This window comes from Antechinus flavipes, chromosome 3, assembly GCF_016432865.1.
Source record: "Antechinus flavipes isolate AdamAnt ecotype Samford, QLD, Australia chromosome 3, AdamAnt_v2, whole genome shotgun sequence".
In the NCBI taxonomy this organism is placed as follows: Eukaryota; Metazoa; Chordata; class Mammalia; order Dasyuromorphia; family Dasyuridae; genus Antechinus; species Antechinus flavipes.
In genome coordinates, this window is record NC_067400.1 from 387,860,459 (window position 1) to 387,876,799 (window position 16,341).

At 34.2% G+C, this 16,341-nt stretch overlaps 1 protein-coding gene across 1 annotated transcript in view; it reads left to right on the plus strand.

Moving 5' to 3' along the window:
- Nucleotides 1-16,341, plus strand: part of DNAH7 (dynein axonemal heavy chain 7) — a 284,922-nt gene that overhangs the window by 252,650 nt on the left and 15,931 nt on the right. Inside the window, exons 60-62 of the mRNA XM_051985973.1 lie at nucleotides 1,518-1,748; nucleotides 10,722-10,874; nucleotides 12,527-12,704. Coding sequence (XP_051841933.1) covers nucleotides 1,518-1,748; nucleotides 10,722-10,874; nucleotides 12,527-12,704 — 562 coding nt within the window. The remainder of the gene's footprint in view (nucleotides 1-1,517; nucleotides 1,749-10,721; nucleotides 10,875-12,526; nucleotides 12,705-16,341) is intronic.

A 16,341-nucleotide genomic window follows, 5' to 3' on the forward strand; every position in this document is an offset into this window, starting at 1 on the left:
GATGACTGCATAGAAATCATAGAACTAGCCCCAAGTAGAAGTTAAAGGAAGACCAAATACAAAGGAAAGCTCCCTAACAAATAGAACCATCTAAAATGCCCTTTGAAATAATGATTTCTCCATTTTTCAAGATGTTTGAATAGAGATTCTAACACCATTGGATATGAATGTTACTATAGCACTCATTGGGAAAGAGGTTAGAATTGATGAGGTTCTTTTCAGCTCTTTAGATATTATAAACATAAACTGTATGCTTATATAGTTCATAAACTGTAACGTCAAACAAGAAAGAATATCAGTTTCCTTGGATGGATAAAATATGATAAGAACATATACTTCTTTGAACACTTTTTTGGTTTTCATTTTAACACTTACATTGAAGTGACCTTAGAGTTTGGGATAACTTGAGTTAAAGTTCTGTCACCTTCACATATGGGCTTTTTGACTGGGTAAGTGCTCCCAGACAACTAAATTTATCAATTGCAAAACAGTTGCTGATCTGCATTTCTGAAGGAAATTTTTTTTTAGTGGATTTAGACTGATGAAACCAAACATCTGGAACTCAAATAATTTAGGAGATTCTAAACTGCTAAATAGGAGTATATTTCATATAAGCAACTAGTGCTAAAAGGAGTTACTACATTATTGTTGATAATACAATCACACAAGTCTACTTCTTTTCCACTCCCAGTGTGCCCATTATCAGTTGAAGAAGAGGGAAAAAAAACTTCTCTTTATTATCCACCTAATTCATTTGATATCCAGTAAGCTTCACAATATCTTTCTTAGTAAATAAACCTTGCTAATGGTATTTTCAGATTAAATTCAGTCTCCTTTATGTGAAGTCTTTCAGTCTTTATATGTTTTATGTTCTATCCCATACCTAAGTAACCTTGTCTCTTGCTTCACTTCACATATTGGCTCTACCCTCTACTTCTTTCTCCATTGCCCCTTTTGTGTTAATTAACGCTCTTAGGAAAAACAAAACAAAACAAAAAAAGAACAACCAATGACACATCACTATATTATATTTCCCCAACCACTCAAACCCTCTCTTGTAACAAAAGTATAGTTAAATAAAATAAATCAACAAATTGCCTATGTCTGACAATATTCTGCACATGTAGTGCATCCTCTACCAGGATGATGGAGACATGTTTCACCATAAGTCATCTGATTTCATGTTTAGTCATCGACTCAATCAGCATTCCAGGGTTTTTATTATTTATTGTTTTCCTTTACTTTCTGTACTTCTTTTGACATTATTTTGAGCTGATCTGACTCTTGACACTGAATCATTGGCTAAATCTTTTTCTCCTTTCCTTCAAATTGTTCAAAATTAAATTTCTCTGCCATAGAGCCTGTATAAAGTAATCATTTGGAGGAATATGATGGGAAGAAAGCATAGATATTTCATATGCAAACTGTGGAAACCATTTTCCTTGAGAATATTTTGATTCACATATTTTTGGACTTTCACTATGATGCCAGATTGATATATTTTTGTCTGTTTATAGTCTCGTTCTTCAGGTGCTGGTGCAAAATCATCAGATGAAGTAGTAAATGATGTGGCTGGTGATATTTTGGGCAAACTTCCCTCAAATTATGACATTGAAGCTGCAATGAGGAAATATCCAACAACTTACACGCAAAGTATGAACACTGTGCTTGTCCAAGAAATGGGACGATTTAACAAATTACTACATACCATAAGAGAATCATGTATCAACATCCAGAAAGCCATTAAGGTAAGATATTATTCCTTCCCAAAAGCCAGTCACTGGCTTTTACCTTGTTTTAAAACCTGAAAAATAATCCGAACCATGTCCCTATGAAAATATTTATTTATTTAATCAACTACTGCATATCTAAAAGGCAAAAATGAAAGAGACCCTACCATTCTATCAGGCACCTTGCTAAAGGATATATGAAATATATACAAGGTAAATAGAAGATAATTTGGGAGTAGGGAAATCACTAGAAGCTAGAAGAGGCAGGAAAAGTCATATATGGGAGATGACATTTAATCTGAGCTTTGAAGAAAGTCAGTCATTTCTGTTTCCACCTGATAGATTCTCTCCTTAATTCCTCTTTACTTTGGTCTACCTGCTCCCTTTCTGTTAAGATGACTAGAATTTACGTGGATATTCATGCTAAGAGAGTCCAGCAGTGAATTAGTGTAACTAACATTTAGTCAATACAATACACAAACATATAGTGTTCATATTTATTTGTTGGAGGTTTTGGCACATCCACAGCTTTTTAAGCAGATAACAGAGTGGTAGGCTAGGGTTAGAGAAAGTGATTAATCCTTTCCCCCTTGGATCAAAAATGATTAATGACCAAACTTAAACTTGGAAGGAAATAAAATCTAAATTTTAAGTCACATCACCCTTAAGCTGCTTTGCAAGTTCTTTCTCCTCTTTCCTTCCCTCAGTATCTTATTACCATATAAACTGACTTAAACATGCTGATTTCTTCACATTATAACTTATTGCTTCATAAGCTTCCTACAAAATAGTATTTTGTCCGTTTTTCATATTTCATGAAATCATTGCTTTGTATATTTGAAGCTAGAGGGGACTTTAAGAGGTCATATAGGGGCTTTAAGCCCCTCATTTAACAGATGATGAAAATTAAACCCAACTTAGTTAAGTGACTTATCTTAGGTCATGGAAGCATGAAGTGTTACAACCAAGATGTGATGCTTGGCAAATTATGGGCATAGTTCCTAATGGACTGATTTTAATTAAAATAATTAATTTTAAGTAACCATTGTAAAGAAAAATTCAAGACAATTTCATGAGATGGGATGAGAAATCCATTTTTGGACATTGTGGCCAAGATGGAAATTAGATTTGTGTTCAACTCTACAAGCTTAGTTATAAAGATTTTGGGGTTGTTTTTCCTTTCTTACTTGCATGTGATGGGTCAAAGATAAGAAGGAAAGAAAATACATATTTGAAAATTGAAAAATATGTATTTAATATGAAACAAATTAGTAAAACTAAAATGTAAAGAAATTGCTACTATCTAGAACTAAAAGGGAAAGAGCTTAATTGATTTATAGTTTATAAACAGCAACAAGAAAAATAATAGTTATGCAGCCCTTTAAGGCTTATAAAACTCTTTACATATTGTTTGGGTTTCACAATGATCCTGTGAAGTAGAAAGTCTGTGTAAAAGATGATCAAGGATCTGTGTGCAATGGTAGAGTATCTTTGATCTATTAGAAAGACTAGAATGGTAGCCAAATGAATAGAAAGAAAGGGGAGGATGAGTGAGATGTTACAGAGGTAAAATCCATAAGACTTGCCAATTGTTTGACTGGAAGGTGAGGAGGAATGACTCTCCAAGGTTAACTGTAGAGTAGTAGATCTTGAGGGTTACAGAATGGTAGTTCCCTTAACAAAAATAGGGAAGTTAGAAATAGAGATGAATTTTAAGGGAAAGACAGTAAGATCTATTTTAAATGGTATTTGATATGGCTTTGGAAAACCCCATGGGAAATGTTTAGAAAGTTACTGATTTTCTAAATCTACAATCCTATGACACAGGACTGAAAGTCAGGAGAGCTGACTATATAATTTATGTAAGTTTTACAAAAACTCAACTGTTTTACCTCCTGCTATTCAACATAGGAATATTAGTAGGGAACTGTATTCCCACAGCCACACTCTCTTTAACTTTGCTCTTTTCTTTTCTCATTCCTTCACATTCTTATTATCCTGAATAAACACTTTCTCTTCTTTCTCTCTCCTCTCTCCTCCCCAATCCATTGGTATCATTGAGTGGTTTAAAAGCAAGAGTAATGTTGCTTTGGTTATTTCCCCTACCATGATTTCCTTTATATTCTTCAAGGATGTCATGAAGAGAGAGATGGGCCTGGTGTCAGGAAAACCTTGAATTTATATCCTGCCTCTTTGATCAATGAGCATTTATTAAGTCATAGTAATGTATGAGCCACAATACGAAGGTCAAAAGATAAAATTTCAAAATTAAAGCAGTCTCCGACTTCAGTGAAGAAGCTTACATTCTCTGAGGAAAATATGTGCACATATAACCAAATACAAAATATATACAAAGTAAGTTAGGATCTCTACCAATTAAGAGGGTCAGGAAACAACTCTTGCAAGAGCTGAACTTTAGAGGAAGCTAAGAGATTCTGCAAAGCAAAGGTGAGGAAAGAGTACATTCCAGTCATGGGGAATACCTGTGCTAAGTCTAGGAAAAGGAGAAATGGAGTGATCTTCTCAATGATGTAGTGAAATCACTGCAAGTAGGACATTAGATTACAAACTATTCTGTGTGACTCATATGTACAAGAAAAAAAAGGTGGTTTTTTTGGTATGATTGCTTCCTTCATTCATATGCCCAAACCTAAAATCCAAACTAAAAGGAAATCAAAGAAAGGGCAGGCAGAATAAATTATTCAAGATAATGCAGTCTCAAAATTTAGTGAGATGTTTCTAGTTCCAAATAAGCATATCTACGGGAAGACAGCAGACCATGAGAGGCAATGAATGATTCTAATTTTTTTTCAACCCACCACTGTCCTAACCTACTTTTCCATTTTTAATATATTATGACATCTTTTTTTTCTTTTGACTACTGATGTATACTCTAAGACTAACATTTATGACTTTGGATAAATCCCATAATCTCCTAGAAGCCTCACTTTCTTCCTTAATAAAAGAAGTAGAATAATAATACATTTATCATAATAAAAGAAGTAGAATAATAATACATTTATCAAACTGTACACAATAGTTTAATTCATATGAACTACGCAGTTATACCAAATAAGAAAGCAATTGGAACATGTTTGCTTTGGCCCAGTTGGTAGAAATAATAGGCCATTAAAGTTAGGAGGGATCTTAGAAAGTATTTATAATGGATTTTCATCATGTTTTGATCTATGGATCATTGTTTTAGGGGAAACTTAGTTACTAGTTTTGTTGCTCAAGCCTACTGCTTGAATGGCCAAGCAATGAGCCATGAGCCCTCATAATACAATGGAATGATTCAATCCATTAAACATTCCCCTTTAAACATAACACATGTGAAGTTATGCAAAACATTTCCATAAAAGTCATGTTGTGGGAAAAAACATAAATCCCCACAAAAAAAAACACAAAACAAAAACAAAACACCTCACACACATGCCTTCTATCTATACACCTTCTAACTGCCATAATAATGAAAAAATTCTGAGTTACAAGTATCATCCTCCCATGTAGGAATGTAAACAGATAAATTTAAGTTCCTTATGATATCTTTCTCCTGATTACCTCCTTATGCTTTTCCCGAGTCTTATATTTGAAAACCAAATGTTCTGTTCAGTTCTGATCTTTTTAATCATAAATACCTAAAAGTCCTGTATTTCACTAAATTTCCACCTTTTTTCTCTAAAAGATTATACCCAGTTTTGCTGGGCAGGTAATTTTTTGGGGTGGTAATCTTAGCTCCATTGTTCTTCAGAATATCATATTATAAACTCTCCGGTCCTTTAATGTAGAAGCTATTAAAACTTGTGCTATCCTGTATATGATTCCACTATAGTTGAATTATTTCATTTTGGGATTTCTTCCAAGAGGTGATTAGTGCATTCTTTCAATTTCTATTTTACCCTCTGGTTCTAAAATATCAGAACAGTTTTCCTTGATAATTTCTTGAAAATTGATGTTAGAGTCTTTTTTTTTTTATCATGACTTTTAGGTAGACCAATCATTTTTAAATTGTCTCTCCTGAATCTATTTCCTAAGTCAGTTATTTTTCCAATGAGATATTTTACTTTTGCCCCCTATTTTTTCCTTCTTGGGTTTTGTTTTATTGTATCTTGATTTCCCATAGTCATCAATTTCCATTTGTTCAAATCTAATTAGTAGGAATTATTTTCCTCAGTGAGTTTTTGCACTCTTTTATCATTTGGCCAGTTTTACTTTTTAAGACATTCTTCTCCTCATTAGCTTTTTATATTTCCTTTTGCACCACACTCAATTTTCTTCTGAATTTTTTTTCTCTATCTCTTACTTGATTTTCAAAATTCCTTTTGAAATTAGGCTAAGATCAATTCCTATTTTTCTTGGAGGCTTTGGGTGTAGGAGCTTTGACTTTGTTATCTTCTTCTGAGTGTGTAGTTTTTATCTTCCTTGTCAACATAGTAACTTTTTATGGTCAGAATTTTTTTTTGTTGCCTGCTTATTTTCCCAGATTATTACTCAGCTTTTAACTCCTTGTTAAAGTAGAGCCTTGTTGCCAGGGTAGAGGATGTACTGTCTCAAGCTTCAAGGTTTTGTGTAGCTGTTTTCAGAAATCCTTCTAGGGACCTGACCACAAGCACTCTTTTCTGCCCTGGAACTATTAGGGGTATTCTCACTTTGGCTGTAATATCTGTTGTACTAAGGGCAACAGAGACTTTCTCCCTGCTGAGCTAAGGCCTCTGGAAGCTGCCACCGTCATTGCCACTCATGCCCACTCTCGGTTTGCTGGTTTCCCAAGACCCTCTCATTCTACCAGCAAATCTTTTCTGCTGACCTTGCAAGTCATGCTTAGGGTCTCTGGGCTGAGAAGTCTAGAAGTCACCAGTGCTGCTGCTGATTCAGAGCTCCATATGCCTATTTCTGCTTTGCTGGTTTCAGGGGCTGCCCCAGGACTGCACACTGGATTCACATTCTGGTATCACAGACCCTTTCTTGCTGATCTGCTAAGTTATCTTCAGCTGGAAAATTGTTCTGCTTCATCTTTTTGTGTGGATGCTCTTTTTCTGATGCTCTATAATTTGCTTAGAGTGATTATTTATTGGAATTTGGAACAGTTTGGAAGAGAGTTTGGGGAGTTCCTGTCTTTAATTGGTCATCTTACCTCTATCTCCTCCCTGTTTTTTTTCCTCTAAATCTAAATGTAAAACAAATTTTTTTTTCATGGATTTGAACAAATATCATTCTGCTGTTTTTGAAAATATACCCCACTATTACTTGTAATATTCCTATATTGGGGATAAAACCGATTTAGGAAGAAAGATGATGCGTACACTTTGAGCCAATCAACAAGTGTTTATTGAGTTGAAAGACAGCATAGCATAGTGGTGAGAGAGCCAGCCTTGATATCAGAAAGGTCTGGGTTCAAGTCCATCTCCAACATATACTGGCTATCTGACCTTTTAAGCAAATGACTTTACCTCTAAGTATTCTAAGAGATTTTACTCCTTGTAGAGAAGGCACAGATCTGCATTGCTAGAGGGAGGTTCCCCACCTGGGAACTTGCTTTAACTAGTGAAATCACAGGTCTAGTCCCTTTCCTTAGTGTTCTCCATTGAAGTTATGTGCCACAAGGACATAATGTGTGATATATCCAGAGATAGGCAGATGGGACTTCAGAAGAGAGATCTATAATCTAGATCTAGACACCTGGAAGGGCTCTGACTAGAGATAACAATTGAATTCATGGGAGTTGTTCACATCATTTCAGCTCAAGAACAGAAAACATGAAGAAAGCCTAAGTAGTGTCAGAAGGGAGACTGTTAAACCATCAAAGGAGGCTGAATAGGTTGGAGTCAAACAGGTTGGAAACCTGTGAAAGAAGAATTGTGTGTAGCACATATGTCAAGGAAAGAGAAAGTGTCTTGGGGGGAGGGGGGAGGAGGAACTCATCACTGATAAAGCTTCAAAGGGAATCAAGGACAATGAGTGAAAAAAGTGACTTAGCAATTCAAAGATATGCAGGAAACATAAGAGATTGGGAGTTTGATAAGGGAATGGGAAGGTGAAAGCAATCAGGATAGACAAGTCTTTCTAGGAATTTAACAGTAATTAGATAAAATTCTCATATTTGGCAACACAGAATTCTACATGAGTGATTACATGGTCACTCAGCAACCTTGCTAGTTTAGGGACAAAGGAGAAAACACAAGACACGTTTTTCCGAAAAAAAATTTTAGGAGAATCTTTTTTTTGCCAATGAAGCAACAAAATATATATTAAATCAAAGACCTTTGAAAAAAGAATTAAAATTAATTGGAGGTGACTAATTAAAAAACATTGGTGGGTCAAAAAACAAATTATAGCAATTATAGATAATTTCATCAAGGAAAAATTACAATAATGAGATGACATATCCAATGTAGGATCTAGGAATATAGAGAAAAATAAAAGTTCTTTTTTCTTAAGGAATTTGCATATATTGTATCTAGGATATACTGTAACCTATTCAACATGTAAAGGACTGCTTGCCATCTGGGGGAGGGGGTGGAGGGAGGGAGGGGAAAAATTGGAACAGAAGTGAGTGCAAGGAATAATGCTGTAAAAAATTACCCTGGCATGGGTTCTATCAATAAAAAGTTATTTAAAAAAAAAAAAAGGAATTTGCATTCTTCTTAGGGGAAGGTTACAACATGTAAAAAGAGAGATAAAGATACATGCAAAACAAAAATGAATACACAATAATTTCAGTATGAGTCGGGGGTGGTGCAATAATGACTAAAGGAATCAAAAAAGACCTCTTCTAGGAGGCAACATTTGAGTTGAGCTTCAAATGAAGTATCAAGAGGTGGAAATGAGTGAAGAGCATAGTCTATGGGAGGTGACTTAAAACATAAAAAATTAAAGGAAATTGCATAATTCTACTCTTAATCGAGCAAAAAAAAGGACAGTTACATGCATTTTAAAGTTTCCATCACCAAATTAGAAATTCTGAAAAACAAGGGGGAAAAAAATCACTGAATTTATTTATTTTTTATTGTTTTTTAGCTTTTTATCTACAAGATATATGCATGGGTAATTTTTCAGCATTGACAACTGCAAGACCTTTTGATCCAATTTTTCCCCTCCTTCCCCCTACTCTCTCCCCCAGAAGGCGGGTTGACCAATACATGTTAAATATAATTACTGAATTTATAAATAAAACTAACTATTTATAAATAAAACTTAGCCTAAAAAAATAAACAGCTAGTCTATTTTTTTTTTTCAAAAAGAGAGAGGAAAAACAAATTGTTGGAATCAAAAATAAAAGAGGATGCATAATAATTGAAGATTAAATGAAAGAAACTCAGAACTTATTTTGCCCAAATATATGACAGCAAAACTGTTAATTTGCTGAAGAAAAAAGATGTTCTAAATAATAAAACATGCAGCTTAAAAGAACAAGAAATTGATTATTTACTAGACTAACATAAAAGATACAAACCTGAAACAAAATTAAGTCATGGCAATCATAATTTAAGCAGCCCAAGAACAAATAGAGAAAAGGGGAGAAGTAATGGTTGATGGGTAGCCTTAATAATATAGAATATATGAGATTATAGGTGTAGCAAAAGTAGAAGGACTTTAAGAGAGATTTTGGAACAGTAGCGCAAGAGTGTGAGAGAAGCTCTTTTCTGGGCTCCAGTATTGCATCTCTAATTGTTTGCTAGACAACTCTTCCTCGAAATCCCACAAGCATCTAAACTAAAAATGTCCAAAACTGAGCTCATTATCTTTTCTCCTATATTCACCTTTCTTTATAGTTACTTGTAATCATCCAAATTACATCTGTCCTCTCTTTGCTGTCCATCTATTTCTTCCTACTCATTCTACAATCACCCTATTTTATTCCCCTTTCATTTCTCACCTAGACTGTTGCAAGCATTTCGTAACTGGTCTTCCTTTATCTAGTCTCTCCCTTCTCCGTTCTATTCTCCACATATCTGTTGAAACGATATTCTTAAGAGCAGTCTGGATTATGTTGCTTCTCTGCTCAGGAAGCTTCAGTTATTTTCTATTGCTTCTAGGATAAAATATAGATTATTCTGTTTGGCATTTAAATTCCTTCACACTCTGGCTCTAACTTGTCCAGACTGATTATTTCCCCTCATATTCTATATTTTAGATAAATAATTCTGAGTTATTTGCTGCTTTCTTTGTTTTTGCAAAGACTATTCCTATCTCCCATCTAAAACCCACCCCCAAGCTTGAAATACTCTTCTTGGTCAACTCTACTTCTCAGAACTCTTAAGGGTTCAACTAAAAAAGGCACAACTAAAGTGCTTTCTTACCGACAAGCCTTAAAGATTCTCTTAGCTGTTATTGACTCTGGCCCTAATTCATGCTAAAAGTTTCTATTTATTTTTTCTTTTGTATGTTTCTTATATATAAATATTCATGTTACCCTTCTCTAAGAAAAATGTAAGCCCTTTAAGGGAAAGAACTATTTTTTGTGTACCTAGGACCAAGCATAATGCCTGAGCAAACGTAATGTCATGTGGAGAACATGAATTTATAGTGGACCCAGCTGGCATGTTTGTGTATTCACAAGTACAGAAATAGTTATGGAGAAGGCAGATAGGGTCATGATTCAAGACTGAAAATTGGCAAACCATGAAGTTGACAATGGGACAAGGGTTTCAAAAGTAGAGGATAATATATATATAATTGAACTAGTCAGCTGGTAGTATCAAGACTATGAAGAGAGGAAAAATAAGGTCAGAGCAGTAGTGATGGATTGAGAGAACAGAGAGAAATATGATATGGAAGATCCTAAAGTCTCGTTGAAGATGAAGAATGGATTTAGAGAGAAGTAAAGTAGAGAAATACATAGTAATACAGGAGGTTTTGGATAAAAAAGATAAATGTAACCAACTACATTTTAATAATAAGGAAGAGAGTAAGAACTAGTTGCCCCTGATATGTGGTTGGTTTTTTAATTGTTGTTTTTTTTTTTTTAACCAAATGTCAAATTTGTTCTAGGGACTTGTTGTAATGTCTTCAGATCTGGAGGAAGTTGCAAAAAGCATTCTGATAGGCAAAATTCCAGGAATGTGGATGGGAAAATCTTACCCAAGCCTCAAACCCCTGGGCAGCTATGTGAATGATTTCCTTGCCAGGTTAAAATTCTTAGAGGTAAGCACTAACCTACTGATACCTACTTTACAGTCAAGGCTCTTTTTTGTTATTTAGTCCATTTGGATGGGCATGGTGTTTTGCATTACTGAGCCAATTGGAGCCGGCTTACCAGTCATTCCCAGATGTAATTTATGTAGTCATTTCACCAACCCATCAGCCTATAGTTCCACAAAACTGATTTTTTTTAGGATGAATCTTTCTGGAGGCTTCTCCAAGCGGCAGATGTTCATTTCTAGTGAAGTCAGCTTTACTAATGGTAATGTTAGTGGTAATGATAAATCTAATCAAATCCAATGGTAAAACCAATCAAACATAAAGAAAAAACTTTAATTAAGTTGACTTTTCCATTGAGTATCAAGTATGAACTCTAATCCCTAATGTATATACACTGAGCATTTTAATTTTTGACCCCTATTCAATGAATAATCTGACTTATTTTTCCTATATAGTAGTCTACTAAGTCATAAGAATTACTTATTTGGTTGATTTCATGATATTATGGATCTAAATGCCAAGTCATCTTAGAAGTATTGGCTAAGCAAGTTAAACGCCAATGCTATTATTCTTAGAATAGTGATCATTATGGGTGTATTAACAATTTTATCTTGGAAACAATAAAAGTCTAATTTTCTTAGATATGTATTTGGGGTCAATATTAAGGAACATTTCTACTCTGTCTCTCTGCATCCCCCTGATGTGGCTTTGGGCTTCTTTATGCTTATTGCAAAAACAGATGGAAAAAGGAAGAACATGGAAAATAATTTGCAGCTTTCAAATTTAGTTCCCTAAAGTGCACTTAGTATTGGAGATCCACAAAACATATGAACTCAGTAATTAGTAAAGTACATAGCTCATCACCCAGACATTGTGTTTACAAAAGAAAAAAGATTATTCTAGTTTATGAGAGAATGTCCTTTGGCTGCCATATTGCCCAGGTCTTCGGTTGTATATTAAACTGAATTATATTTTGAGAGAGAATATTTAAGAATTATAGATTATCCAATTTTGGCACATTAGGGAAAGAGAAATAGAAAGATAAACCTGTCTGGCTAGTTTTTATGCTTGTTTCTTTTTTTAAAATGTCTGTAATATAGTAGTATAGTAATATGCTAACATGAATAAAGTATAGGCTAATTTCTACATTAACTTGCGGTACAAATAGATATCTTTATCTTTAGATTTTAAGGCAAGTAGAAGAATTGAGTTTGCAAATGGATATTCATTCTTGCATTCATTTTGCATCATGATTTTTGGACTTTTTAAGGGAGGTACAAAGTATAGACGTATGAATGTTTCTGGGTAAAAATCTATTTTCAGAGAAAGACTTCACAGATGGAGCATTTAGCATTTTTATCTTTGTAGATAATGTGGATGTTGAAGCTATTCTTACAAAGGACAATATTACATTGTATCTCTAACATTCAGGCCACCTATCCCTTGGCAAAATTAAAAGTGGACAAGTTTTCCTTCTGTATCTCTACCTCACCCCAACCCCACTTCTTGAAGTAGTATCTCACAGTGTAAGCTCATCACATAATTTATCTAAAACATAATTAGATCATTTTTATTTGCAGATTTTGAACTCTTTAACAGTTGAGAGACCGTATTTACAGTGATAAGCTTTTATCTCTCCCACTGTGCTTATGTAGCATTGGTATGAAGAAGGAACACCACCAGTCTTCTGGCTTTCGGGCTTTTTCTTCACTCAAGCGTTCTTAACTGGAGCACAACAGAATTTTGCAAGAAAGTATACTATCCCCATTGACCTACTTGGTTTTGATTATGAAGTTATGGATGACAAAGAATATAAGACTGCTCCTGAAGATGGTAAGCTAAAAAGAAGTCACATAATGATAGATCAGATTTGTACATTGAACAAGAACAAAAAAAACTTTATAAAATTAACAAATTTTCTAGATTTGGCAACTAATTTATAAACTTTTCAATAATGAATGTTAAAATTAAGGATTAAGATATTGGAGTGTCATCCATTTTTATGCCAACCTTGGGATTTCAAATATGGTGTAATATTGAAGAATGTAGGCTCCCCTTGGTTACTAAAAGAGCTTATTTTCCTAAATTTCCTTTTGTGATGACACATAGTTTGGAAATGGCTGGCGTTCTGAGAATTAATGTGTATAAATAAAAAATTGTGTATAAATATAAATGTGCTTTTTTATGTGAAGTTGGATGGTCAGCATTAAGGAGATCAGCTTTGAGGAAGTTTATCTTTATAATGTTATTGCTCAATAGAAACCAAATTTTGTAGATGGTATTCTTATTTGAAATGAATATCATTTGAGAAATGCTATAGATTTTTGTGAATCATATGAAGATAATTCTGCTTCATAATAATTATACCTTTTCAATGGATGAATTAGACATTTCTTAAAGTCTAAGAAACATGTTTCTACCATGAACTGTCGTGAATTTGTTTATCAATCTCTGATCTCACCTATCTAGGTACTCCTTTTAGTGGTATACATGAAACTCATCTATGCCTGTTGTACTTTTTGTTTTTGCTCTAAAAATCTGCAATAGAAATTTATGCTGGGTTGAATGCAAAAATATCAATTAATAATCAAAAATAGCCATTTGTAGTTGTCCAGTGTATTGGAATATTTAATATGTTGTTTCAGTTAATATATTGTTCTGTGAAACCACTAAGACTTGAGAATAATAATCAAGGAGGAAAAAATAGGTCTTTTTCTCAGATCTAAATTGCAAACAGATTTTGAAATCATAACTTTCCTGTAAATTCAAGTGACATATTCACATTGAATTTCATTTTATTCCTCCCCCCAACACTTAGTAATGGCTCACATTTTTATGTGAATTTTTGTACTTTCTACATCTAAAAATATGTCATTTTGTAATAGTTCCTTGCTTGTTCCATATATCTATATAATATCTAGCAAATCTTTCTTTGCATTCTGAGCACTGGACTGGTAAGAACAGGGAGAAAATCTTCATGAACATTTGAGGAAATTGTGATTGATTGATATTTCAGAATATTCTAATAATGAAGAAAACTGAAATGAAAAAAAGTCCTTATCATACATGGGATATTACAACATATACAGCACAGTTAATTAGATCTCTAGCCAGAATTACATCATCAACTAAGTCTAAAAAGTTCAGATATTTGCCAGGGAACTGGTTTCTACACAACCCTATCATTCCTGGCCCTTCTTGTTAAATGTCCCAGTTCAAAATTGCTCAGAAAGCTTTTAACCCTGTTGTGCTAGGCAAAGCCTGTGAAAAGGAGAAAAAATTATAAAGGGAAGGGGAGGGAAAGAGAGACACACACAGACACAGAGAGAATAAACAAGTAATTTTTGAAATCTCCAGTACCTTTGGTCTTTTAGGGATGGACATCTGGACAGACTTCTTCAGTTTTTAAGATCCAGATAAGCAAAATGTTAAAGGAATTTTATCCTAGGAAAAAAACCTATAATAGTGAATAACCAAGAATAATACACTATAGAATGTGCTCACAGAAACCACTTTCCTTAAATAGCTGGAATTTCTCTCAATGATCTTTTCCCCAGACCAGATCAGAAATGAAGAACTAGATTAAATCATGAAAAAGAGCTATGAGTTGCCAAATCTAGCTGAAAGTCTTATCAGCAGAGTAGTGCCAAGTATTAATGCCTTATTAAGGTCTGCTAGGAATTAGGAGTTGGTGATCGATACCTGCCTCAGAGTTCTTAAGCAGGAGAAAGTACTTAAACATTGGAACTCTGATTACCCTGGATCCAACTTCAGAAGAGAAGAGGGGAGAGAGAATGAACAATGACAGGAAATAGATTGGTTCCCAAGCTTAATGCCAAAGTCCATATAGAACTTATAGTGTCGAATGTGTACAATTGCTATGTGCATCCAGAGAGAGAACTATAGATACTGAATGCATATTGAAACATGCTATTTTCATTTTTCCCCCATTATCTGTAAAATGACTTCTTAAGTCCATTCTAGTTCCAAATCTGTGATCTTATGATCTCTAGAGAAAATAATTGCTTACAATCTAGATGAAGAAAATTTTTTTTAGCTTCACCAAGAGAATTTGAGGGCCTTCTGGTCATGTGAACAACAAGATGGCAGTCTCTCAGATAGCTATTTCCAAGGCCCAGGACACCAAGAATACAACACTAATTTTAAAAATTCCACCAAAGCCAAGAGTTTTGATATTCACTGATCCTGAAATCTTTCTACACCTCTCTTCCACTTCCCCTATCAATCGTGAGGTTGCACTAGCAAACCCAAAGACACAACACAGGCTTACATAAAACCCACTCCTGCGGTTCATTGCCCCCTTCCTTCTTCCCAGTGCTATAGAGACCCTGGCTCCAGACTGCAGAAATTTGGCTGGGCTTCCACAATCTGCTTGATCACAACCCTTCAGAAGTAAAAACTTTCCAGGAGCTGTAACCCAGAAAGCTCCAGTGATGGGGAAAACAGTCTCTGAACTACTAATTCTGGGCCAGAGAACTGAGGACCTGAGTTCAAATCTAGCCTCTAACCTTGGGGAAGCCTCAGTTTCCTCATGGGATAATTAGAGCATCCACTTCCCAGGGTTATTGTGAGGATCAAATAAGATAATAACTGTTAAGAACTTAGCACAGTGCTTGAAAGATAAGTGCTGCAAAAGGTTAGCTACTATTTTATTTTTATTATTACTACTACTAACTATTATTACTGGTGGTATTCTGGAAATAAGGCACAATTAAAAAGGAGAATCAATGGAGTGAGCCTTAAAAAACAGTGGCAGAAAGTGCCTAGAGGGGAAATCCTAAAATGGATAACTTAGAAGCTTTGGTAGCATGAAGAATATAGAGAAAAGAGAGAGATCAGATAATCATAGGAATTATGAATGAGAGAATAAGAGTCTAATGTAAACATAATAGAAAATGAATAATGAAGAGAGTGAGAGAAATCCTTTTTAGAAAGGAGCACCAAAAAATGAAATTTATATCTAAGGAACAGGACTAATTGAAGGGAAGAGAAAAAAAAGGAAATCTACTTTACAAAACAAAAGAAAAAAGGGGAGAAAAGAAATCTATAATCAAAAGGAACAAATAAACAAAACTCTACAAAGAAAAGGGTCACAAATGAGAAGAGAGGATTGAGGAGTAGTGGTAAAGGAAAAAGGACTAGTGGGAACAGCCACCTTAAAAAAAAAAAAAAAAAGGATTAAAGTAAAGGAGGAACAAGACTCTGGATTTAGAGCAGAAGAGACAACTTGAAACTGAAAAGCTTCTCCACAGAATACATTAATGTATCTAGGATAGAAAGGAATGTGGTCAAAATAGCAACAAAAAAAAAAAAAAAATCTTTTTGTTAAATTTCTCAGATGAGAGTTTGATACTCAAGATATATAAACATCACAACAATAGTAAACTATGGAGCTGGAATTTAACATAGGTTCTTTAATTCCAAATCCAGAATGCCTGTGCCATCAACA